Source organism: Crassostrea angulata, chromosome 7 (assembly GCF_025612915.1).
Source record: "Crassostrea angulata isolate pt1a10 chromosome 7, ASM2561291v2, whole genome shotgun sequence".
Classification (NCBI taxonomy): domain Eukaryota; kingdom Metazoa; phylum Mollusca; class Bivalvia; order Ostreida; family Ostreidae; genus Magallana; species Magallana angulata.
Window position 1 is genome coordinate 26359801 of NC_069117.1, and position 26877 is coordinate 26386677.

At 33.3% G+C, this 26877-nt stretch overlaps 2 protein-coding genes across 11 annotated transcripts; one reads left to right on the forward strand and one right to left on the reverse strand.

Moving 5' to 3' along the window:
• Positions 1 to 1468: 1468 nt before the first annotated feature.
• LOC128192681 (kelch-like protein 3) lies at positions 1469 to 23641 on the reverse strand. 4 transcript variants are annotated; one of them, XM_052865561.1, is made up of 11 exons: positions 23558 to 23641; positions 21945 to 22067; positions 21806 to 21841; positions 13788 to 13889; positions 13139 to 13345; positions 11178 to 11773; positions 4262 to 4487; positions 3772 to 4056; positions 3248 to 3324; positions 2934 to 3111; positions 1469 to 2743 (listed from the first exon to the last, which is right to left on the reverse strand). In XM_052865561.1, exons 4-11 carry the CDS (start codon positions 13873 to 13875, stop codon positions 2562 to 2564), a joined length of 1839 nt encoding a protein of 612 aa, XP_052721521.1. In that variant the 5' UTR covers positions 13876 to 13889; positions 21806 to 21841; positions 21945 to 22067; positions 23558 to 23641; the 3' UTR covers positions 1469 to 2561. The 4 variants fall into 4 exon arrangements, with proteins under 4 accessions (XP_052721521.1, XP_052721522.1, XP_052721523.1 ...); XM_052865562.1 differs by lacking the exon at positions 21945 to 22067 and having other exon boundaries at positions 21806 to 21837; positions 23558 to 23580; XM_052865563.1 differs by lacking the exons at positions 21806 to 21841; positions 21945 to 22067 and having other exon boundaries at positions 23558 to 23640.
• LOC128192682 (5-hydroxyisourate hydrolase-like) lies at positions 15236 to 26579 on the forward strand. Of its 7 annotated transcripts, none has more exons than XM_052865566.1 (5): positions 19714 to 19866; positions 20129 to 20200; positions 24129 to 24268; positions 24704 to 24839; positions 25968 to 26579. In XM_052865566.1, exons 1-5 carry the CDS (start codon positions 19831 to 19833, stop codon positions 26055 to 26057), a joined length of 474 nt encoding a protein of 157 aa, XP_052721526.1. In that variant the 5' UTR covers positions 19714 to 19830; the 3' UTR covers positions 26058 to 26579. The 7 variants fall into 7 exon arrangements, with proteins under 7 accessions (XP_052721528.1, XP_052721530.1, XP_052721529.1 ...); XM_052865565.1 differs by having other exon boundaries at positions 19746 to 19866; positions 20154 to 20200; XM_052865568.1 differs by lacking the exons at positions 19714 to 19866; positions 20129 to 20200 and adding an exon at positions 15236 to 15394.
• Positions 26580 to 26877: the final 298 nt, after the last annotated feature.

Below are 26877 nucleotides of genomic sequence, written 5' to 3' on the forward strand. Positions count from 1 at the left end.
ACTCTCAGCAACAGACTCTTCCGATCACGTGACGAAAGCAGGATCCGGAAAAAAACAACCCTACTGAAGCTGTCGTCTGATACTGACAGATCGTTTGCTGCTAGGATGATGTGTGTATTAAATATAATATCCGACGTAGGAAAAATATTTTTTTGGAACTAATCCTATTACATAAGGAAAAATACATATATGCAAAGTAATTGCTTTACATGTACAGTAATTAAGGAAGGGCATTTTGAATGATCTTAAAATTGGAAAAATTACATCATGATGAAGCTTCTATATGTAAAGCACTAAAAGTCCCTCACCACGTCTGTATAAAAAGGAAAGGACATACCACTACCAGCATGCAGTCACATTAATAACACGATGCATAAAAAAAGGTTTTTTTTATGAAAAACAAAAACCAAAATAAATTTTATCAAAGAATGGTAGCAACATGTACATGATTCATAAAATAAAACGAGAATAACAATTCTTAACAAGTTCCAAGAATAATACAAACTTGCCCATTTACAGCTACCTACGTACAATTAATGGACAAATTCTTGACTCTGAAACTAACGCCCCATTTATCACTCCTTCATTACTCTGGATGCCTCTCCGTACAGTTAAACACGCCTGATTTTAGTGAACATATATAAAATATGAATGGCGTCCTTTACATTGCCTTGTTGTCTCCTAGGGGTCCGTCCTGTACGTTTCTGCATAATTATGTTAATTTAAGGGACACAATAGCTATGCTTCTTCACGAGAATTACAGAAGAATATCAATTTCACAACCTGCAAATTAAAATGATTAAATGCGGATTAGTATCTCTTTAAAGATCTTGTTTCAAACTACATGCATATAAACTTAAAACTGAATATCAGAATTCTACACCGCGGTTAAACTAACTGCACTGAATTGGGACGTAAATATCAAAGTCGACATCCTTTGGATTTTTTTTTTATAAAATGAAAACCCATCACAAAACGATCTGAAACTGGAGGGAAAAAGACTACTCAAAACATCAACAAATCTCTTTCTAAGACACTATTTACGCATGGTCTGTAATCGTTGGAATTTCCTTTGAAGCTATCTTAAAGCAGATAATTAATATTAACACTGGTCCAGGTAATTTCCCGCAAGCATCGATTGTGCAACTGCAGCAGATATTGGTGTGCATGAATGCATTGTTCAGCTGTTACATTAGATGGAACTTTCCGGTACTTCGCACACACATGGAGGGCTAAATGACAAATCCGTCACTCAATATCTGTCTCCATGGGTTCTAACGTTACAACCAAACTGTAGCAAGCATTCGCATAATTTTAAACAAAGAAGTGACCTTACTCCTAACCTGTTTTATTGCAATAAACAGTTGCATTTACTGTTTAAACACTGCTGGCAAATATCTGTAGTATGCACAACCCAATGAATTTGTTGGAGAAAGTAAATATCCAAGTCATTACCAGTAAACACAACTAGATATACAACATTTAACTTTTATTGCTTGAACAATGTACATAGTACAGGCTAACTTTATTGCAGCTACAATGTGCATGGATGAACAGCCTGACTAATGGTTCTAAGTGTAATGAAAATGATTTCACTTCACGCATGGAATGTATCTTTCTTCAGCACAACCATTTCAGAAAACGTCTCCATCGTATGCCAGTCTAAAACATGAATGAGCAGACAATTGCAACACATTGCAAACCATTTGCGGGGTCCATGGATATCAATTAAATACGTGTATCTTGATGATTACAAAGTATGTTTTACTTAATTCACAAATCTTAGTATGTTTTCACAATATACATTTAAACACGAATTTAAAATGTATAAGCCTTAATCAGTTTTCTACAATAATATTGTAGGATCACAGATATTGCTTCATTTTTTTAGGAAAATATCATCAAAATTTGTATATATGTATTTGATAGACCTAAATTGTACATTTATCAAACCCTAAAGTATTTTAAGTCTACATACAAATAAAACTTTTGTTTATAATATAATATTTAAATGTTTTATTCAAAATTTCAGATCTGAACAAAACAAAACCATTTAATTGTGTTGAGGGAACTCTAAAAACTAAAAAAAGTGTTTTGAAATTATGAAAATTTATGCGCAATTACATAATGATTATATATTTACTGACATGATACAAATTCCCAAAATATGCAACGGGAAAGATGGAATGAAATAGATATGGTATAACGTGAATTCTTGGAACTATGTGCATCTTAATTTACAACATTAAAAGTCTATACACATACAAGTATATACAAAATTACTATATCTTATGATTTGAAAGAGCACATAATATCAAAGGAGGATATTGCACAGCACATTCGCTTATCACAGGCTCAATATAATATCACCAAGTCAAATATTTCACTATCACACTGTGCTATTTACGAAATGTATTTACAAATTATGCTCATTTTAGCATTTTTACACAAAAAAGAAGCTTGTAAAATATGCCAATTAACAACAGATTGACACAGTACATAATTTTACAAAAAGTTCAATGTATTTGCATGTACATATGTACAATCAAACCAATTCTGGGTCACGCTTGTTTGGTGTCCATAGCAACACAAGTAAATCTGCACCTCCCATACGGAAGAGTCAGGATAGGAAGCTCTGACCACCTGGTAGTCTCTGTGTCATACACCTCAATACTGGAGAAGAAGGAGTTCTCTCCATTATGTCCACTCAACACATAAATCTTGTTACCAATGGTTGTAACACCTAAAATATTGAGAGAAAAACCCCCCACTTTTTAGTTTGTTTTGACGATTTTACCAAAGAATTCACAAAATACAAAATCAAACCTTTGGAAACTGACAAGAATGTCTTTGGCAATTTCAAGATCTCATTTGAACATAAAAATTTTCTGTTTTTGAGTTCATTACCAATGGGTTTTTTCTTTTTTGCTTACCGGGATCGTATCTGACTTCTTTCATCTGAGGCAGCATGGTCCATGTGTCTCTTTCGATATTGTAGGACATCAGTTCTCTGGTGGCGTAGGAGTTCTGCAGTATTCCTCCCACTGCATACAGTGTCCCCTTCACTGGTACCAAACCACTCAGTGCTTTTGCAGCTGGCATTGGGGACAGCTGTCAAAACGAATTATGCTGTTCAAACTTTGTTTTACATGTATTTCTAAGGAAATATGGATATATATTTTTGTGTTATTTCAAGTTACCGTAAGTGTAATCCAATTGTGAAAATAATACATTTATTTTAATGTACCTGCTCCCACATATCATTGATTGGGCTGTATCTTTGGAAAGTATTCACACAGTGACCAGAGGGATCAGCTACTCCACCTTCAAAATCAGAATACCATTAATTGTCAACAGAAAAAGAGATTTTAAACTCTTTTATATTTGTTTTTTTTACATGAATCTAACAAGAGATGAATGGGTCACATTGCTCAGCTGAGCAACAATTTCAAACTCTGATCTCTGACTCACATAGCCAACTAACTATATATATATACAAACTATAAATATATGAGTAAGTTCTAAATATTTCCTCAGACTGGTCAAATCAATAAAAAATAAAAATACCATGCAAAAGTAAGTAAAATTCCTCTTGAAAATTACTGCATTCTACATGTGGCTCCTCAGAAGAATCTATTTAAACCTCCTTTTGTTAGATGAACAGACAGATTGACACCATGCTTAATCAAATAATGTGATTCAAGAAATAAGTAATTCCAAAATCTGTTATATCAAAGATCAATTTTGCATGAAAAAAAAAAACAAGCATACCAGCAGCATACAGATATCCATTCAGAGAAGTTGCAACAATTTTGGCCACGGACTGTGACAAGGGAGACACATAGGTCCATCTGTTTGTCTGTGGACAATACCTCTCTACAGAGCACAGTTTGGAGGTTCCGTCGTATCCTCCAATGGCATATATGTAGCCATCCAGAGTAGCCATCCCAAGCTTGGCTCTGGGTGTGTTCATCGAGGCTACCTTGATCCACTTGTCTAGGTATCTCTCATACCTCATGACATTGTTTACCACTACATTTTCTTTGTTATATCCTCCTGCAAATAATTTACAATAAACCCTGCTTAATCCTTGATTGAAAATGCTTTTTGATCTAAATCTCAAAAGCTCTAACACAGTTGTAATCAACAATAGAAAATAAATTCCTTATCCTAAAAGTTTTGTTACTACAGTCTACCCTGCTTTTTGTTACATAATTCAATCTTGATTCCAATATCTATGATATTGAACCCCTGAACTAACCAGCAATGTACATGTGCATGTCTTCCGAGACAACAGCGCAGTGATGACATCGGGAGAAAGGCAAGTCTTTCAGTTTGACCCAAGTTCCCCCTTCCAGATTGTAACCTTCCACACAGTTCAAATAGTTCTTATTGTAGATTTCACCCCCTGTGATGTACACCACTGTCTCCACAGCCATGCACTGTCTGGGTATCATCCTCGGGGACAGCATCTCCATTCTCCTGTCCTGTAACAAAAAGATTCATTTAAGTAAGATAAAGTTCTTATTTTAACTTTAATATGTTTTACGGTGCGACCGTTGGGGCGAGCACAGCATGTGATCAAACAATGAATTATAATAAATTAATAAAATAAAATTAACAACGTGAAATTTGAATGCCAAAAAATAAAACATACCTATTTTTCAGTAAATTTTCATTATTCATAGTTTATAAGATTTGTTATAATTTATTTATTTATATGTAGAACAATAGTTTAATCTCATGTACAATGTTGTTAAATAATAAAGATTTTAATATATAAATATTCATTGCACTGCATCTCCTCTTTTAAAGTGATTGTGATTATGACTGATTGATTGATTTCCCCCCTTTTTTTTGCAGTAGACATTTTTTCTTAAACTTACATATAAAACTTGACTCATCATAGAGCTCCCCCCATGCTAAATTTTTTTTCATTTTTGTCAATTTATACATAGAAAATCGACTTACCATGGATTTGCCCCTCCACTTAAAAAAATATTATAATTAATGTTTAATTTTATTTTTAGTTTACGCTTAAAATATTTGCTTATCATGTTAAAAGAACATGGTGTTGTCCCCCCCCCCCCCCCCCCCCCCCCCCCCCCCCCCCCCCGCATGTAATAAATGGAAGTGAAAATAAAGAAACCATAGAACTGCTAAAGAGCTGAAGGATTAGAATTTTCATGATTTATTTTTCTTTTTGCTTGCAAAGATTTTTTGGATGAGGCTGTCATCCACCCACCCACCCCCTTTAAAAAAAGGCGCTGCTCCGTATAACGTTACGTTTCAGGAAATTACCGTAATTATAGTGAATAAAATATTTGTGAGCATTCATCCAAATAAGTGCAATTTACAACTGTTTCCTGTATCTGAAGAAATGTCCTTATTCGTCAGCTGTTCTTTATCTTAGCCTTTGCAAGATTTTGAGAGGATTTTGGTCATTTCAGCAGATTTACAATAACTTCAATTAGAGTAATTTCCCCTTATCAGTGCTTATTGTGACGTCAAAGCTGACGTTGGTTAAGTGTCGTCTTACTCTTTAAAATTCCCTTGAGAAATAAAAGTATGCGAAGTATACTGTTTTATTTACTTAAAAAGCATGATGTTCTTAAAATTACACATCTTATAAGCTTTTCAAAGGTTTTACTTTGATTCTCGGGAGAACGTGATGTTGGAACGTGAGGTTGGAAACCATTGGTACTATGAATTGTGGGTCAAAATTTACTGACTCCGAAAAAATATATCGGATCAATGTGTAAACGTTTGTGACGTCACACGATTATTTTTGATTGAAAGTGTACTGAGGTGAACTTTAGAGGTAACATTGACTGTATGTCGCTTACATCGTTATTGTTTTTACTGTCTAAATTTGTCTTGCTGATTCTCGTGAGAGTGTGAAGTGATAAAAATTGCCATGATTACAGGGAACTACTGGGACGATTAAAACGATGCATTACTGGTACGATTTACTGACGCCAAAAAAATCCGTTGAATGAATGTGCAACTATAGTCCGAATTTTCTATTCACACACGCCTTGCTGGTAGAGCTCGCTTCGCGCCGGCGCACAGCGCCGGCGCGAAGCGCTCGCTATCAAATGTTCAAAAGTACCGATACCTGTACATGTACAGTTGAACTTCGAATTCTAGAACACTGATATCTCCAATAAATTGGATATGTCGAAGTGATTTGTAAGTCCAAACTACTAATTTTGTAAGTATTTAACCCTCGATATCTCCAATACTCGGCTATCTCTAAGTTTTTAAACAGTCCCATCTAGTTCGAGATAACAAAGTTTGACTGTATATGCACTCTTGCTGTTTTTTAAGAGCATGTCTACGAGAAAACCATGCAAATATGGAAAAAAGCTGCGGCAGCAAGTCTCAAGAATGAACAAAATTTTATCATAGATTTAAAGGATACCCATCTAGAGTCAGATATATGATGTTTGTTTTTGCACTGGATGTTTCTATTTATAGTAACGGCCAGTATTGCATTCTGGTTAATTAGCCTCTAAAATCCAGAAAAGTTAAGAGAAAAATTGTCAAATTCAGTAATTAATTACAAAATGTATAAACAATGTTTGAAAAAAATAAGACTATATTCTTAAAGAGGAAGTTCAAACCTTTAATTGTTGCATATTTTTTTTCATATATATATTTACACCATGAAGTCCCAAGGGTGTAAATGTTGGCAGGATGCCAAGAAATGATAATTATACATTTTTGTCAGTTTTTCAGAAAGAATTTCTCAGAAAATGGCACATCATTTTTTGAAATTTTGTGTTAATAAGAAACTGTTTGATGTATTGTTACAAATATGTAAAATCCATCTTTGGACTCTCAAGGACTAAAAAGTTATAAATTAACAAAAACATCCCATTTTCAAATAAAATAAAAATTTGTTGGTTTTTGAAATTCTATTTTATAAGCGATTTTAATCCACTGAAGTCAATATTTGTAAATAAACATGAACAAACCCACCCTATTTTGCTTTTAATTAAAAAAAAATTAGTGGATTTCATTGTTTCTCATAGAAATCTTATTCATTACATTTGCATTTCATTACTACTGTTAGAATTGTCTCCCCTGTTGCGCTCTTCTGTAGAGAAGGTAAACTAGTCAGAATGTTGACAAAGCTATACAAGTTCAAGTTCAGACTACATGTGTAAGAGAAATGCTGTGAGTGTTGTTAATATATAATATTATGTTATGATATTGAATGATTTTAATTGCACAAAAATTGCCCCATCTTGTTAGTGTTATTCACTATATCACATATTGAAGTTTGATGGAGACTTGTATCTAGTCTATAAACTGCTATTTTCTGTCCCGATATAATTAAGCAGCACATTTGGACGAAATTTTAATCAAAATATACAAACTTGTGATAGAAGTACAATTAAAATAGATGAAGGGGAAATTTTCCAAGATAATCTCATTCACAGATTATCATATTTTACTCGAAAAAATCCACAAAAACGAGAACTGATTTCTTACAAAGATTTAATTTATAATGGGGTATGACCTGAGCGTAGCCTGGTCACACTAAGATTATTATTTCTATGTTGAAATAATTTGGAATTCACTAGGAATGCCTCGTGCAATTTTTCATCGTTATCATCGGAGTCTGTTGCAATAGACATCACATTTCTATACGTGTACATTTCACTGGCCATCTAAAAAGTACCCTTTAGATGTTAAGGTTAGACTTCATGGAATCTTGAAATGACGGGGAGGGGGCCAGGGTTTTTTAAGTTCTTGAGAATGTAACACAGTAAGTACATCTGAAATTATTAGAGAGGTCTACTCCCTACCTCTCTATTAGCAGTTGATCTCCTCTTGGAAAAAATTAAAGTTTGTACAGTCGTTTTACCGGTAACGAATATTTGCCAGTATCGAATAATTTTTAGAAAAAAAATATTGCTAAAAGACGAAGGTAAGCTTTTAAAAAATCCTAGCTAGGTAATTATAATACAGAAATAAATATTCTATCAGTGTGTGAAGTTATTTGACATTTGCACAATTATTTACCGAATTGTTTACAAATTAAAAAGGTGACCCAGGTATGAGCTGCCGGAAATGCAAGGCAGAAAAAACGAAAGTGTAAAAACAAATAAACCTAACTATGAAAATAAGTTTGTTATTGACCCTATTTGGTGGATAATTAGTAATTATAATCCATTTAATAAGATAATGCATCATATTAAATAATAATGGAGCTTTGAATGAAATTACGACCTCAAATACATGTAGAACCACGTGTAGTTTTCCTAGTTACGGTTCACTGCAATAGAGGCATTATTTCGCTGGATATATTGATATATATACGGGCAAAACAAAGGCAAATGACAATTACTTATCATCAATTACTATTATAGAGTGTTTTCATGAAAATTCAATTTCATAAAGTAACGCAAATGAAAACTGTTTAATTAAGTCCAGTTTCAATTTGACAGGAAAACGGTATGATAAAAATAACGATCATATTATTTGTTTAAATGACATATTCCCACAATTATTTTTCTTTCTTCATTTATAAGTCTATTAACATGTACCTCTAGTACATTTTTGAAATTAATTCGCCTCAAAATATTAGGTCAGAAGTAATAGAAGGCACTTGATTCGATACTGGAAAACGAATTCGAAACTAGGAAAATGGAGGGGGTGTTGAAATTACTATCTCCGTAATTCATCCTTTATATTTTCGGAAGTTTGATACTACATTTTAGAAGGACAAAGAAATGTGAATTAAACAAAAATAAAAACATTTGGAATTCCGATAATAATAGTCGCATGCACGACGAAACCGCATATTGATTCGTTACCGGTAAAACGACTGTACCTTTTCTTAAAATTAAACTATAGTTGTAAAGGAAAAAATGAGATGTTAGGTTACCCTTTCCCCCGGGGATCTCAACCTGCGAAAACCACATATGAATATAAACATAAACTACCGGTATAAAAAAGTTATCCCAAATATTAAAATAGACATCATAACTTGTTTTTGTGAGATTTTTATTTGGGATGTTATTTAATTATAACACATCATAAGAAGACCTGGTCCCAGAGTTATGAAGCAGTCTAATAAAAAAGCCAAATTTTTTACACTCTCTTATTGTCTTGTGATTAAAAAAATTGAAAAAATGAAATGCTAATAAAATGTGTCTCTATATTATATTACGCTGATATTCTGCTGATATTTACTAATTTTAAGCGTAATTTATGATGTATCATATTTTTTATGAACATTTTTTCAGGCTTGATATCGGCTCCCTCTACCCCTCAAACAATAAAAGTTCAATCCTTTATACTGTCGGACAAAAATAATTACCAAATCTACCTTATTCTATGATCATTTAATGTGATGGACATTCATTGGCAATTGATACCACACCACTTCCACATTTTTAAAAATATTCTGTTAAATTCAACAAAGATATGTTTAATCATTTTTTTTTCTCATGGAGGTGATCCTTTTGTTGTTTTTGTTTGTTTGCTTGTTTTAGAGGGGGGGGGGGGGGGGGTTTGTTTGTTGTTTTTTTTTGGGGGGGGGGGCTTTGAAATTTGGTCCACCGTCCTGAATTAAAAAATCACTAGTTCAAGTATAAAAATGAAAAGATCAATACATAATACACGCAGAGAGAGAGAGAGAGAGAGAGAGAGAGAGAGAGAGAGAGGGGGGGAGAGATTGTCAATCTGTGGTAAACAATATGTAAAATTACACAATACACACCAAAAGAGCCCGGCTTTAAGTATTTCAGTACTTTGAATTTTGTAGTTTTTCCCCTGTAATTATTCATTTGTGTATATAATGGGCACTCTGCTTGTCTTAATGTATAGCACTGGCAAATAAGTCCACTTCAGCTTACATGTATATTCAAATTCCCATTTTCCCATGATTTCTCGTGTTTTAATGACATTGATTTAAAAAAAATAACTGAAACGTGTTGAAGCAATCCTTCAGTTCAGTAAGATTTTTTTTGGCTCGCGAATATGTCTGTTTTTTCCCCATAATATACATGTTACTATGTAAAGCTAATGCCAAACTACAGATTCTGGAGAGTTTTAAAAGTAGAAAAATGTCCAACTTTAAGACAATATATTTGCAATATTATTGAGAGTCCAAAGACAGATTTTTGATATATTGTAAAGATAAATGTCCTTATATAACTAGAAACAGACTTAGTGAATTTAAAGTGCCATTTTCTGACTTTTAAGCATTTAAAAAATGTATATTTTCACAATTTTACAAAAAGTTGGAAACATGCCAGATTTGTGACCTATATGCACTTAACAGAAAGAATATATGGGATTTCTCACAAAATGAATTACACAAGTGTACCTTGTTAGTGTTAACTCTAAATGACTTTTTGAATTCATATTTAAACTAAACTCAGAATTCTTAACAATAATTTGGTGAATTATACAAAATTTTATTCTTAAAAGGGTCAAATTGCTATTTTTAGTAACAGTGCTGCAGAACCAAGTTTAGACTGACCACATCAAAATTTTTTTTATGGCAAATTAATTCATATAGATGCACACTGTTACACACAAAATATGAAGTTGATCAGAGAACCTTGCTCCCACCACCTTTTGCATGGTTTTCTCGTAGACATGCTCTTAAGGACTTTTTTTCATTTTCTAAGTGAATCCTGAGAGAAACAATCATGGTGGTGAATCATATCTCTTAAATCATATTCTAAAATTTCAATTTAACTTTTCTAAATTAAAACAACAAATTCTGTGTTATCTTTAAATAATTACAGGCACCACATGAAACACTTTGATAAATTCCCTAGGGACAGTTGTGATATTTATCAGAGCACAGTGCATGATTGTGCAGCTGACATTTAGGGCCCAAAGATCCAAATCTGGACACGGTTGTCAGACTGTGCAGTCAGAGAGATCCAGGCACAATGGAAACCTAACTTTATCTCTTTGATGAGTTGCATCATTTCTCATTATTATCACAAATGCTCAAAAGTGTACCAGTAACTCATTTTTTCCCTGAAGTTTTAATAATGATATGGCTATGTCAACCACAGCTTGTTGATGCAAATTTTTAAGCCTAAACCTTTGAAAACACAGATGGAACATATTTTCTCAAGCTTCAAGTTTTGTTTCAATCAAAATGGTTTCATTAATTTTTTTCTAAAATTAAGTTTCTTCACCTTAAGGATGTGATATTTCATGGCTTCATCCAGAAAAGGTCTGCAGCCTGGTGCCGTCATCAGAAGATGTTCTGAGTCCACCTTGTCAAACAGATAGTATGGACTGACAAGTGGCAGACGGACGTACTGTAGCACGTCTGCCAACTGAGGAATCCTGTGTTTGGGGTCATGCTTCACCCATCTGAGTATGGCATCAAACACCACCTCCTCAGTACCAACATTCAAGTCATTCTGACTGATGAATTCAATCAGTTTTTCTTTTGGGAGCAGCAAGATCTCCTCTTGTTTGGCAACTTGGGTGAAGTGCTGAATGACGTACTGTCTTGCTTTCTCGCTAAGTTCGTCACAGACATGTGCCTCTGCAAAGCAGTGGATCCCAAGGCAGTTACTGGGGTCCATTTCTCCCTCTAGGAAGTTACAGCAAGCCTGTATGATGGTGTGGATTTGAACCAGGTTAGCAGCAGATAAAAGCTGCTGGGCGTTTTCCTGTGTTATGGATATGTCTGCTGTGTAGGCAAAGTCCACCAGCTGTTTCATGATGTCCGGAGACATTCCATCTATTTTTATCTCTTTCTCTCTACTCTCTTTCATTTCTCCTGTAATACATTATACAAATTGATTAATACCACAAAATGTTTTTTTGTATAAGGACTTATGAATGGTTACATGTACTGGTACTACATGTACATGAACATTACATGTGGTATATTGTACTGTGATACATTGTACAAAAGTATTATCCCATATTCAATTAAAGCATGTACCATATAATGCAATAATTACTTAAGTAAACAGTTCTGGACAAGAGGTATGGTAGGTTTAAAAGCATGTATTTATATTTGCAAATATGTTTCCTTATATGAACCTATAGAATAGCGAAAACGTTCAATTCTGTATGAACTTTTCATGACATCACAATTATCATAGCACACGCTTATCGCTTGTTGCTTGGATTATTGTAAAAATAAAATCTCAGTTATTTTAACAGTTCTAAAACGATTCATCATTTACAAGCGTAAATACATGTATAAGTAATATACATCAATATCAAAAATGTGATCAAATCTGCTGAGAAGCCCTTCGAGCTTCACCGGATTTGATCAAGTGACCAACCAACTTCATATCCTGGTGAACTTTTTAAATTGCTATTTATTTATTAACTATATAATGCATTTTTAAAAAATTTAAGCAAAGCATAAGTACTTCTAAGCAGAGCACTCTCTCATGAGCTGTTTATACTCCATAATTTCGGATTTCTTGAGAAATATTTTACCTTTTAACTTTGGAAATGAATGACTCACTATAATGCTTAAGATGTATGCAAAGTTTATTAACTATAAGTGCTATGGTTTTCTTTCAATTTTGCCCTCAAGCTTTTGGGCACTATTAACCCACTTACATACTTACACACAAACACAGTTCTAAAGCTATTTTAAATACTTCAATCCCCTCTGCAACAAGTTGCACAAAGGGAAAACTAAATTTAAATTAAGCAAGCTTTCGGTTTATAGAAAATATTACAGAGTATCTGCAAAAGCTATTTCAAGAACTTCTTTGACTACCATTTCACACTCAAACAATATATATATATTGTGCATGCTTTAAAAAATGAGGGTAGTCATGCATGATGTAAAACACACTCTGACAATGTCACAATTTGTGGAGAATTGATGTTCTAGCTACTCTAGAGAACTTTCCAGTGAGGCATTAAATCTATCAATCAATTTTCAGTCCTAAAGTCATGCTTTTATTGGAAAATGGGCAAACCATGCATTCCTTAGTAAAACAAAGAGAGGTAACTCTAGATTTACAGAAACAATCTCTTGGTATGGGAATATTGTGCACCTTTACATTATATAGTGATGTGTATGTATACATTCATGCAACTGAGGAGGGGTAATAAATTAGGAATTTTCTTTTGGAAATGTATCGCAGACATAAATGAATGCTTATGGCTTCACCTGTAAACATTGCCAAAAAATAGGGACTGCAGGCAGCCAGTATGTTCCTGTGGCATGGAAATTGTTCGCCTTCCACACAAATTATGACATCACAAAGTGTGTTTGATTTCCTCTGTTCATTGAGGCCATGTAACACAGTCAGAGCATGTGATTGTTCTCGAAAAACATACTCACTCAAAAACTTCCCATCTGTTCTACGAAATAATCCTACAAACAAACGCAGAAAATGGATATCAAATCATAATCAATTATTAAGAGAGTATATAATATAGCCATGATAAATACATGCAAATTCCATTTCTCACGATGTTTAGTGATAAAATCTATATTTTTCTGGTTGTTGTAAAAGCTATGCAGGTGCAATATCACTGATAGCATTTCCATTTTAAAATTAATCATTTGGTCATATCTGAAAATTATTAGCTCACGAAAGGAGAACTTAAAAAAATATTTTTGATAAACATAAAAATCTTGTTTGAGAAACTGATACATGTATCACCAAATAATAATTTAATGATAAATATCTTTGAGATCTACTGGAAGAGTTTAGACCTTTCTGGAATGACTTTTCTTTCAGTTTCTGTCTACATATTTGAGTCAGAAAAACAATGAGCCTCTTGAAATAGTTTGTGTTCAGTCTATAATTTACCTGGCAGACTTTCAAGTAAAGCCAGTGCATCTTCTGAGAGGCTGCATGACTTGGTGTGTACCAGGGATACTCCACCCCCATTACTCATCTCTTAAAATAGACCTACAACCAGAAAACAAAATCATAAAATCTCTCACTTTATCAAAATCTTCTCAGAGATGAAGAAGTTGATGCAAATCAGAAAATCTCTACATTCCCTGAACTCTTTTCTGCTATAAATCTGAAAGATTTTATATTATATTGTAAACATCAGTTTCTGCTTTTTAACAAATATTCTGAGTTTTTTAAAAAAAGGCTGTCACAAAGTAGTTTACCGGTATTTGTAATCAGTCATCTTAAGAGATAAGATCAATGATATGGAACAGAATTTTCTCACAGAGCTTAGAACGTGTGAAACACAGATAGCTAAAGTTCAACAGATTCAGGTGCATTTTTTTTTAAATACATCTAATACGTACTCTTTTCCAAATATTTTTTACAAAAAAATTCAATTTGTTGGTCATAGACTTTAGTTCTGAAGCTCAAGTACTTCAAACTATTCTTAATTCATTTAACCATTCAAAATGCCAAACATAATCCTGTGCTGCTTTTATGATGAACTTCAAGGATGCTTAGGATCAAGTCAAAACATCTTTGTTTTGGTTTTATTTTTAGATGCGCTAGGCACGTGCACTGACATTTGTTTATAAACTTTGAGAAGATACTGCTTCGCACTTCGTCTGAAATTTTACCCCACTGTTGTAGAAACTTCAAAAACATTTGTTCTTTGTATAATACCAATTAGTGGTATTGCTGCGCATAAAAGACAATCTCAGAGAAAAAAAATTCTGGAAAACATCACACATTCATCTGAATGCCAAGATTATTCACTCAATGACAGAGTAAATAATTTGTCAATACCGATAAGTAACAAATTAAAAAGAGGATAAACATTAAACCTTGAAGGAGGCTGGGTTGTCAACAAATTCACCATCACATATATCTTAAATATTGACTCATGATATTTTTGGCCATCAGATGCAATATTTAGTGAAGAAAAAATCCAAGTATTTTAGCTTTAAAATTTGAGCATTTTCCTCTATCTTTATACAGAACTCTTTATACTAAGGAGGTAAATATAGCCTAAAAATGGCAATCCAGCCCTCTTAAAAAACCATGCAGTATTTTATTTTGAATTTTTATAACATTAGAATCAATTTACGGTCTCGATAAAATCCACAAGTTGTGAAGGACCTTTTACTTGGTTTGATAGTTCAGTGCTCCAAATCATAGCTACCACAGGAGTGGAGGCATATGTACATGTATATATTTTCTCACAGACATTGAACCTCCCTGCAGATTAAATGAACCTTTTTCTAAATCCTTGCATGCAGGTATTAAGAGCTCTAAATGCAAATAAAAGTTCCCTTATCTTTTCTTTCAGTGATTTGACAACACTGAATGAATTTTCTAAAGTAAACAGAAGGGCCGATATAGGAATTACCGATACATTTTAACAAGAGTTTGTGAGCCTAATTTATATATATCAGTGAAATTTGGATCCCTACTCATCAAAAATGCATGGGATGGAGAAAATTAACTCAAAATTAAATACCCATGTTACATATGTGAGTACATTTTTATTTCATCATTAAATTTATTAAAATACTTAATGTGTAATACACTGTACCATTCGCAAAGTAAATTCATTACTGAAAATAATCCAAATAGCTTTCCAATTATGAAGCTGTTAGATAATGTGACTGTATTCGCTACATTATGGATGTGATATGCATAATATGGGTACACATACAATTTAGTGAAAATATTTATTCAAAACCCCAAATTAGTTAGACAATCATGGTCACAATAATTTAAACTAGCTCCTTTTAATCAAATCACAAAAAAACCCCAAAATAATATCTTGATATGAACTTGGATTAATAACATAAAACAGTATCATGAAAGTATAAAACAAGTTCCTGAAACATGCACTGAATTAAAGACAAGGTGTGTTGGAAGCAAGAACAAAGAAGGTGTAACGTGCCAAGTTTCTTTGTCTTTTGACCTCTAGTAAATAAATGCAGCAAAGATAATTCTGTTCATTATCAGAATAAATACTTCTTTACTGATAAGTTTTGTAACTTTTCTACACAATGCCATTATATCTATAATGGTCGCTATGGTACTCTTGCATTCACAACTATTATTAATACTAGAATGTATTAATGGAAATTTAAAGCATGATACATTGTATTCCTGGATTATATATAAGATTTTATTATATTAACTGATGATAGCTCATAAACATGGGTAACTTTATCAAAGGAATAAACAAGGTAAGAGAGATTTCCTGTTTACATGGTGAAGATAGGCATTGGCCACCAACTATATGAACTTGTTTATATAACCTCAGTACATATTGGAATTGCACAGACTTCAGCATATCATTTGTATTTGGTTGGCAAAGAGGCAAAAAGACTTTCAGATAATGGAAGTTTTTTTACAGTTCCAGTGAACACTTTTTTTATGAGTAATTAAATTTTTTTATCAGCATCAATTAAGCAGATCTGATAACACATTGCTTTACATTTATTGATGTTTTGGCCTGTACATTATATTAAAGCACATGCAAGCATTCATTTTAGTAATGAAAACCAGACCTCCTACTTTTTAAGTGATGAGCAAAATGAAAAAAGAGCCTAAAATTACCTCGACATTTATTTCAATTATTTCACAAAACTTAGGATTAAAAACTTAAAGTTAGAATGACCCTGTATATTAATTACATTGAAATGTTTTGTCTATTGGTATTTATAAAATACCAATATTCAGTCAAGTACCTGGTAAAGTGAATGCGTTACTGTCCAAACCATTCAGTTAACATAGTCCTGTCATTTAATCACCTTTTCGGACCTTTCACTTAACATAGTCCTGTCATTCAGTCACCCTCCTAGACCTTTCATTTAATATAGTCCGGTCATTCAGTCACCCTCTCAGACCTTTCATTTAACATAGTCCGGTCATTTAGTAGTCATTCATTAGTCATTCAATCACCTTTTCAGACCTTTCACTTAACAGTCCTATCAGACCTTTCACTTAACACAGTCCTGTCATAAAGTCACCCTCCCAGACCTTTCACTTAACACAGTCCTATCATTCAGTCACCCTCCTAGACCTTACACTTAACACAGTCCTGTCATTCAGTCACCCTCCTAGACCTTTCACTTAACACAGTCCTGTCATTCTGTCACCCTCCTAGACCTTACATTTAACACAGTCCTGTCACTCAGTCACCCTCTCAGACCTTTCACTTAACACAGTCCTGTCATTCAGTCACCCTCCCAGACCTTTCACTTAACTTAACCCTGTCATTCAGTCACCCTCAAAGACCTTTCACTTAACATAGCCCTGTCATTCAATAATCCTCCCAGACCTTTCACTTAACACAGTCCTATCATTCAGTCACCCTCCCAGACATTTCACTTAACACAGTCCTATCATTCAGTCACCCTCTCAGACCTTTCATTTAACATAGTCCAGTCATTTAGTAGTCATTCATTAGTCATTCAATCACCTTTTCAGACCTTTCACTTAACAGTCCTATCAGACCTTTCACTTAACACAGTCCTGTCATTAAGTCACCCTCCTAGACCTTTCACATTACACAGTCCTATCATTCAGTCACCCTCCTAGACCTTACACTTAACACAGTCCTGTCATTCAGTCACCCTCCTAGACCTTACACTTAACACAGTCCTGTCATTCAGTCACCCTCCCAGACCTTTCACTTAACATAACCCCCCTGTCATTCAGTCACCCTCCCAGACCTTTCACTTAACATAACCCTGTCATTCAGTCACCTTCAAAGACCTTTCACTTAACATAGCCCTGTCATTCAATAATCCTCCCAGACCTTTCACTTAACACAGTCCTATCATTCAGTCACCCTCTCAGACCTTTCATTTAACACAGTCCGGTCATTTAGTAGTCATTCATTAGTCATTCAATCACCTTTTCAGACCTTTCACTTAACAGTCCTATCAGACCTTACACTTAACACAGTCCTATCATTCAGTCACCCTCCTAGACCTTTCACTTAACACAGTCCTGTCATTCAGTCACCCTCCTAGACCTTACATTTAACACAGTCCTGTCATCCAGTCACCCTCCTAGACCTTACATTTAACACAGTCCTGTCATTCAGTCACCCTCCCAGGCATTTCAGTTAATAATTAACACAGCTCTGTCATTGAGTCAATGTCCCACTGACCTTTCAGTTAAAAATTAGTCACTTTTCCATAGACCTTTAATTTCAGTTAAAATTCAGTTGACTGAATAAATGACCATGGTTTGTCCTGTGAATAATATATACTATGACCTTGATGACCAACATTTAAAGCCTTCACCATCAATGCAGAATGAGAGGTATAATATACGGCCATGCATTGCTCATCATATTGTCCTTTCTCTCTTTTAAGTTTCACTGATGTACTTTTAATAATCTAATAGTTTCTATCTTTACTTCAAAGGCTTTCAAATTTCATATCCCACATACCTTTTTATCAAAAGCAATTACCCGTCATCAAAAGAAAGATTAATAAGGTTCATTAGCCTGCGTATTTACAACATTTATTTTCAGACTCTAGTTGTTTCAGCTGGAATTTTGAAGAATAATAATTATCTATACTTGTATGAATGTGTTCTGTTATACTGTTAGCTTGTGAAAGTATAGTCAGGAATGCATTGTTGAAGTTTTATTGCATAATCTCAAAACTTGGCAAACAGAACAAAATTCAGAGAAACAGACAAGAGCTAAGTAGACTTAGACTTTCAGCAGATAGAACATTGTGGATTAAGTATCTACAGGTTTTTAGATAATCTAGGGCCCTGCTAAATATACAAGTTAAACACAGGTGAGCCAGACTAATAAAGACCACATAGTCTTGTAGTTTAATTTGCATGTGGGAGTCACTAAATCATTGTCAATTAACTTATACAGCTGCCTCCATTAAATTGCTACATTAAATTTGACATGTACTTATTCATGTTAAGTTTTCCTACATGACTTGTTGAATACAAATCCTCTAACCATGAGACTACTGGATTGTCTACATATTTTAAGCTACGGGTGTGGGATTTATAATTCCTCTGAATCCATTTATCAAGAAATCGTTTATTAATCAAGATATTGTATGATTCACAATGACATTTTTCTTAAAATTGTATTATTTTTCTGAAAATTGTTGTCTAGAAACAAATATAAAGGGTGGAATTTCATACTTCTATATCTTGGTAAGAAAATTTTATATCTAAGGAAGATAATAATCAATGACTAAAACTGATCTAGCTGACTGATTTTTAAGGTTTCTGGAAAACACGATGAAATCTTTTGCACAAGCTAAAGCTTCCACAATGATGAAGACCATTTTTTTTTTTTTTTTTTTTTGTTATTTTGGGGGGGGGGGGGGTGTAAGGGGTCAGGTATTCCTTATACCGGTATATCTAAAAGTACAACAGCTAAGCTCTCTATATCTTGAGATACATTAAATATCCTTTTTAGAAAATGCAAACCATTCAGTTATAATTTGGACACATCATTTCAATGACATCTTCTTATCATATTAAATTACATGTATAATGAAGGCAAAATTACAGAGGGTCACTTTTTTAAAACGATTTCCAGGCTACTAAGGTCATGTTGATCCTCCCACATTGTTAGAAACATAAAGAAAACACTAAGTCTTACTAATTTCAACAGACACACAAAAGAGGAAGAAAATTTAAACCTTGTACACCCTTGAAACTTAAGTCGAAGGTTTTAATGGAATTTCTGTACATTCACTATAAAGAACAGTGATCAAGGTATGGAATACATTTGGCAATTTGCAATTCATGAAGAGGGTAAACAAAGCACTTGAGCCTGGCTGTCCAATAAGCATGTGTTACCTATATTGCTAGCACACTGACCCTATAGCTATAGTCTGTATGTACATGGAAGGTCAGTCAAAGTCAACACTGAACAGACATACATTAATATTCTCGGGTAGAGGCAAAAAGAAACATGATTGGTCAGTGGTGTGTGTTCATAGCAGTTTTGGTAAGTTTTATATTTTGATCCATAGTTGTTAAAAAACAATTTATCCTCAACCTTCAGATTAAAACAATAAATATGTTAACCAGCAATCAAATTAGCATGAAAAATACTGGTTCTTGCTTGCAAGAGCAGGATTGTCCTCATCTACTTATATATTTATCTAACTGCATTTTATATGCAAACTTCAAAGTAATGGCTTATAATGTTGAAACCTTAATGAAGTGTACAGTTATATCTTTGATGTATTCATGCATGTCATTGGCAGATACCTCACAGCACGTGTTTTTTAGTTTGGCCATTTAACATACCAAATGTTACCCCTACATCACAACCTGAGGTAACTCATGTCTAATATATCAGTAGTTTAGATGTGAGCGCAACTTACTAAAGGCAATGTAACTTCAACTTCTTTACTCTAAATCTACCAATACTATTCTAACTAATGTATACGTAGTTCAACAAATTGCACATGATCATGGATAATAATTAGGCATCTAGCTATCAAGATTATTAATAAAATGTTGAAACTTTGGATTTTGAAGTTATATAATGTTAGATATACCATAGTTAGAGATAAGAATATAAAGAACACTTATCAGCTACCTGCATTTTTCTTGTATTTTAATACATGTATCTTTATATCAATTAAGGTAACACATACCTCCAGTTTCAAAATCAGTCTTGAAAAGTTGATGCATCAACCCAAAATTTGAAAATGAGGAATATATATATATACATATATTTACATTCCTCATATATTTTGCATGTAAAGCTACCGCAGATATAGCACCATAACACAGACAGGGTACTAATAGGTTTAATCACGAGTTTTAATTGTGACGTCATAAACGTTTAACGCTGCTAAATACAACGTCACAAGCGAAAATCAAAGATCACGCTTGTGGCTGTTACTGTGGCTCTTCCATTAATTTGAACTTACCCATAGGATAATACTATATTTTGAGGTATAATTCACATTTGCGTACAAGACAAGCAGGTAAAAAAATGTAAATATAAGCATTAAATCCTTATTTTTTGAAAGATATAGTCTCATAACTGCAACGGTGTGTGCAAACAAATTTTCATAACGCGCTAACGCGCGTTATTCAATTTGTATGCACACACCGTTGCAGTTATGAGACTATATCTTTCAAAAAATAAGGATTCAATACTTAAGTATTACATTCACAGTTATATTTCTTATACTCTCATGAGCTGTTTGCTCCAATGACAAATGCTGATAAAGCAAATGAGACTACACAGTGTCTGCAAGTATCAACTTTTGGCTCAACCTGTTCTAATGATTCAAAGTCTCTTATCTGCAACTTACCCTGAAAACATATCTACAGATAGATAAAATGATTCATCTGCTGATGTCAAATTACAAACCCCAATCTGTTTCTATGTAAATCAACTTTGTAAAGCCAATTATTTTGATAAACTTAACAGGTTTCAAGCTTTGAAGATGTGTCAATTTACAAAGTTGGGACATTTTCAGAATCATTAACTCCTATCAAGTTTGACCTCATTGCTTCAGTCATAAAAATATTTGCTAAAATGATTCAATTTAATTTAAATTAAAAAATGATCATTTGAACTCAGGAATAAGACACTAGACAAAATTAACATGGTGCCATTAATAATATTGTTTATTCTAAACAAAGACCAATTTATGGTAACTAAATATGCTGATTTCAAAAAAAGGTTTATCAATAAACTCTTTTTGCTAATTAATAAAAAATAGTAAAATTGATTTAAAAAGTCCATGATTAATCAAACCCATAATATCATACTAATTAATTTACTGTACGCTGAAGGAGTCTTTGTTTCAATTTGAACCAAAAAAGTTCAGTTGGTAAAACTGAATACCTTTTTAAATTCATCTGACATTTTCATTTTTTAATTCATCAGATGCTTTTTAATTAAAAAGGAATAAAATTACCTGGTTTTAACTGGATTTTCCCAAAGCTCTGACTTCCTTCAAGAACAAAGAAAACATGAAATATTTGTAGCACGCAGAAAAAAGTCACATGGTAAATGTAAACAAGCTCATCCTCTATGTTTTGAAATATGATACTTGCCTCAGCCAATCAGAAGAGAGCAGACACAAGGATGCGGGTCGTTGAGTCATTCTGGTGCAGACACAGCCAAGAGGGAGAGTATAAAAATCCTGTAGGGATCTCTTCCCATAGCCCATAATAAAGCTATTTACATAAATACTTTTTTTAAAAATTGTTGAAAGGAACTTATATATATTCTTATTGCAATGTAATGGGTACTTGTAATTAGTATCATTCCAATGCATTTACAATTGAGTTGAAAAAAGCCAGGTGCAAGTACATGTATACGTACATGCATGAAGCATGATGCTTAAATTGTCATGCTCATCAATTTAGAACTGCATGCAGACTAAAATCAAGGCATTAATTCTGAATCATATTTGCCCCCCGAAATTGAATACATGTACATGTATGCCTGGCCAATTTCCTTCATTTCCCTTAAAAGGGTTCAGTAGATTAAATGCATGCTCTTCTCTCTACATAACATTCATGTACAGGTAACAGTAACATTTCAATACCCAGTCTCTCTTCCGTCTGTCCTCCTCTCTAATTTCTGAGTTAGTATAGAAAAGGGTACGTATGATGTATAGAATAAATTTTAAGCTTGATTAAAAAATATCACCAAGTACCATATTATATACCTATGACTTAATTTTGACAAAAATAAGATAAAGCATAATGTTAGATTTGCATTGGGAAGCCTTTAAATTTTATAAATATTTTTTTAATATGAGGGGATTGTTATTTTTGAGTTAGTTTTGAAACTTCAATCAATACACAGTTAATTTTTTTTTTTTTGTACATGCATATAGATCAAACATTATAATGTTTATAATGTTTATAATAATAATAGCCTGAAATATCTGTTGTTTTCCTGGGTTTTTTTTTTAACAATTTTGATACTATGGACCAACATTCATTTGTGAAGGAGAAATCTTTAAGAGGTTTGATATAGCCTTGATCCTCGTCTCAAATATATTTTACCCACTATGAACGAGTCCTTGTCCTACGGTACTGATCAGACCCAACCTAACAGAAAGTAGACCCCAACTAAACCCTTGCTTTATTTTCGGTGTCTGCTCAGGGTTTAACTCCGGGTTTGCCATTATAGCCCATAGCAGACTCAGAGTGAAACCCAAAGTAAATCAAGAGTAGACTATGAGTGAACACAGAGGGTAAAACGTGAAAGCAGTTGCTACATGCTTCATGCAGTGCATTAAGTGGAGCCCAAAAGTAAACCCTGAGTAAACACCAAGTGGATGCTATAATTTTTAAAAAGCAGATCATGAGTTACCCCAAAAAGTATAACCCTGGGGGTTTCCTTGGGGTCAGAGTTGGTGTTGGATTTGGTCTGGTTGGTACTGTATATGAGTTTAATAACACAATTGCAGTCTCCTTATAATTATTTATAATTCACTGAATCTACAGACATCGTTGTTAGGTGATTGCACACTGAAACTAGCAGCTGTAAAACACTAGCACACTTTTTCGATTTGATCTCGAGCAAAAGATACTTACAGAGACCTAACAATAATAAATGTTATTTATGTCTCTGGTAGGCCTACTTAAAGTAACGTAAATTCATTAAAACCCCTAATTTACTATATTTGAAGTAAACTAAATAAAGACATTACCAACATTTCTCTTTTGTTTCAGGAACAACGGCTAGAGTAGGCATATTTCTTTCTCAAGTTCGACCTATCTCTTTCAATTCTTTCAATTTCGCGGGAAATCTCATTCGGACCTTGTGAAAATAAGATATTCCGAATGAACGCCACAGACCGACTTTCTGTTTTATCGGGACACTTGCAAAACTCCACACAACTCGGGGAAATTGACGTAATTATTTTGAAATGTCAGATAAAGTAGGCTAATTGATATTGTAGAGATACTCAAAAGAGTGGCAAATATATTTCTACTCTAGAGATTGCAGACGGCAGACGCATTTCGAATTTCCTCTATAGTGTGTGTAATACATTGATACAGATCTAATCTGCGTGTCTCTACACTTTTTTTCTCATTTATATTTTTGAATTTAAACCATACATTATCAATCTTCATTTTCTGATATTTTATCATGTCTTATTTGAATTGGTAAAATCTTAAAGAAAATTTTAAAGTATTATGCTGTTATGATATTGAACTGTTGAAACTGATATTTGCCTTATACATGTTAATCTAATTAGGCTATTTACCACTTTAAAGATTACCATGAGTGGTGGAAATGTTGTACCACCACTGACCACCCATGTCTTGGACACTGCGCGTGGTATCCCCGGCGGTGGAATCAGTATGGTGCTACTAATCCAGACCGGTAATGGAGAGTTCAGGGAAATAGAAAGGGGGTAAGTATTGTTTTTTGACTTTATTCACTCTTTCATGTACTATCAGAATGTTATGTGAATGCTACTCTTTCTAATGACATTTATGAAACATATTTTCTTGAATTATTTGATATTCATAATTACTGTACCTCATGGTTCAAATGATGTTCATTCAATAATTGAATATTAATTATTTCTCCTTTAAAATGCACAACTAAAAATAAAAAATTCATTGGGATTTACATGAAAGTATCCCAGATGCTTTAGACGTAGAAAAATGCAAGATTTGTCCCCAGTTCAGTTCTTCTGAATGGAGTAAAGGTGTGTAAAAGTAGATCTATGCAGAGATCTAATTTCATTAGATAATGTACATGTACATGTATGATGTATGTATAACAATGACTTTATATTTAGTGTGTCTTAAATAATGTGTCTTCTGGTTTGCTTCTATTTTAGTACCACAACCAATGATGGCCGTGGAGGTTTCCTGAGTAGTTCCTCTCTTCAGGCAGGGGCTGTGTACAAACTATTCTTTGACACAGACTGTTACTTCAAGAGCATTGGAGTCAAAGGCTTCTATCCATATGTAGAGGTAATCAACCACAGTCTAACAAAACTTGTATGTGCCATTTAGAATTTACAATTATGATAAGTCGTAATGGAAATATGACAGAAATTTTTATGTCCTCTTAATTGTCTTATAAAAAAAGACTGTGTGTTGAAAATGTAAAGATCGGTTTACAATGTTGATGAAATCACAATGTGTTGTTAACGTTATATACCAGTATTATGCTTTTTTTCCCCCACAATAAGCAATGTTATCGATTTTTTTTCATTATTGATAGTGATACTTTGCTAAGTGTTTATTTGTGTTTAACTATGTCAAATTGACTTTGGATTACATGATAAAAGTTCTTCTTCCATTAGCATACAGAAACAATCTAGAACGTTGTAACTCGATCTGTAGCTTCTTAACAAGCAAATGTTCAACTGATTAAGATCATTAGAAAATACAGCAATGAACCAATGATCAGATAGTTTCATATTTTTCAAAGCATAATGCTAGTCCTCAAATTTAGAACTATTTTAACAAGGCCTTGGAGTTTCAGTAGGATGTAACTATCTATTTCTTGCGTCAAAACAAGTTAAAATGACGCTGGTTTCAAGCGAAATATACACCGATTGCGTAGTCTTCCTCAAAAGCCAGACAATTCCATCTTGTTGATTTCAAAGAGCCATGACTGAGTGGCCAGCAATGAAATAGACAGGTCTACGTCACATTGCTGATTGACACTACCTAAAGCCCAAGCTCTTGTTAAAATGGTTCTTTCAAATAAAATGAGCTGGTGGAACATGTGGAATGTTTGATTTTATTGAATCAGATTTGATTTGACAGACAATGTTTTTTATTCCAAGAGTTACCTCTCTTCTCCTTGTGAACCAAGTTTTCAGTTGAAAAGGGTAGGGGGGATGTACCATGCAGTGGTGCCTGGGAAACTAATCTTTTACGTTTGGACTTCTTTTTAGCAAATGTTTCTGACATATAAAATACAACTCCATCTTGTTTATAAGTAAATGATGTGAAAAAATGATGATGCTACAATAACCTATTTGACAGAAAAGTTTTCTGAAGAGGAATAATTAATGGGAATGTATTTTTTTTCACAATTTGAAAATTAATGCTTGATTGTAAAGTGTATTTTATTGTTCTCTATTTAAGGTTGTGTTCCGCATTGAGGACCCCTCCCAGCACTACCATGTGCCTCTGTTGCTGAGTCCCTATGGGTACTCCACGTACAGAGGAAGTTGACTATTAAGTAGCTCTCTAACCAATCATTGTGATACTTTATACCCAATTATAGATGATCTGATCCCAATTATATTCATCATTATAAAAAAGTGTCTTTGATAATCAGTTTATTTTTCTACTTTTGATAGTTAAATGTGTATACATATGTATATGAATGTCCATTCCTCAGCAGTCTTAGTCTGTTATGTGGGATAATTACGTGGCATACATTTTAATATCATATCTTGATATAATTTTACAAATATTGATTCATTTGAAATATATTTTAGCTATAAATCTTTCATATATTTCTTCATACAAAGCTCTTTTTCCCAACAAGATCATTATACCGACCAGAATTCTAAAAATGGTCGTGACAATCTAGCCCTCTTAACAAGCTTGCAGTACTTGTAGTTCATTAAAGAGACCTGAGAGGGTGGACCTCATTACATGGTCTTGAGATGTATACATTTTATGATTGTTTATAATATATATTGATGATTCCTTTGTAATTTCCTTTAATACAATATATCTTGATTTTTTTAGCTGTGACGTTTACTTTTCTTTTATCATAATCTTTTTAATCCTCAGCCCTCCCCCCCCCCCCCCCACACACACAAAACAAATATTACCAGTACATAAGATTAAAGTTAAATTAGGTTGTTTGATAATATTATCAAAATATTAGTCTTCTTTGATTGCAGTGCTTGAACATTTTTTGGGGTTTATTTGCAGCAATATGATATGATCAAGTATACTTTTATTATAAGGTCAAAATTTTTGAAACGTCACTTGTGTAGGCATTTAGAACTTAAAATATTTCACTTAAAGGCTTCATTTC

Coding starts and splice junctions, on each gene's coding strand:
- LOC128192681 (XM_052865561.1), bottom strand. CDS start 13,875: ATGAGTAATGGGGGTGGAGTATCCCTGGTACACACCAAGTCATGCAGC. Junction 11,774..13,138: donor TTTTTTGGCAATGTTTACAG/GTGAAGCCATAA, acceptor AATGTATTACAG/GAGAAATGAAAGAGAGTAGA. Junction 3,112..3,247: donor TCAATGATATGTGGGAGCAG/GTACATTAAAAT, acceptor TCGTTTTGACAG/CTGTCCCCAATGCCAGCTGC.
- LOC128192682 (XM_052865565.1), top strand. CDS start 19,755: ATGTACATGGAAGGTCAGTCAAAGTCAACACTGAACAGACATACATTA. Junction 20,201..24,128: donor CCCCTACATCACAACCTGAG/GTAACTCATGTC, acceptor ACCACTTTAAAG/ATTACCATGAGTGGTGGAAA. Junction 24,840..25,967: donor GCTTCTATCCATATGTAGAG/GTAATCAACCAC, acceptor TCTCTATTTAAG/GTTGTGTTCCGCATTGAGGA.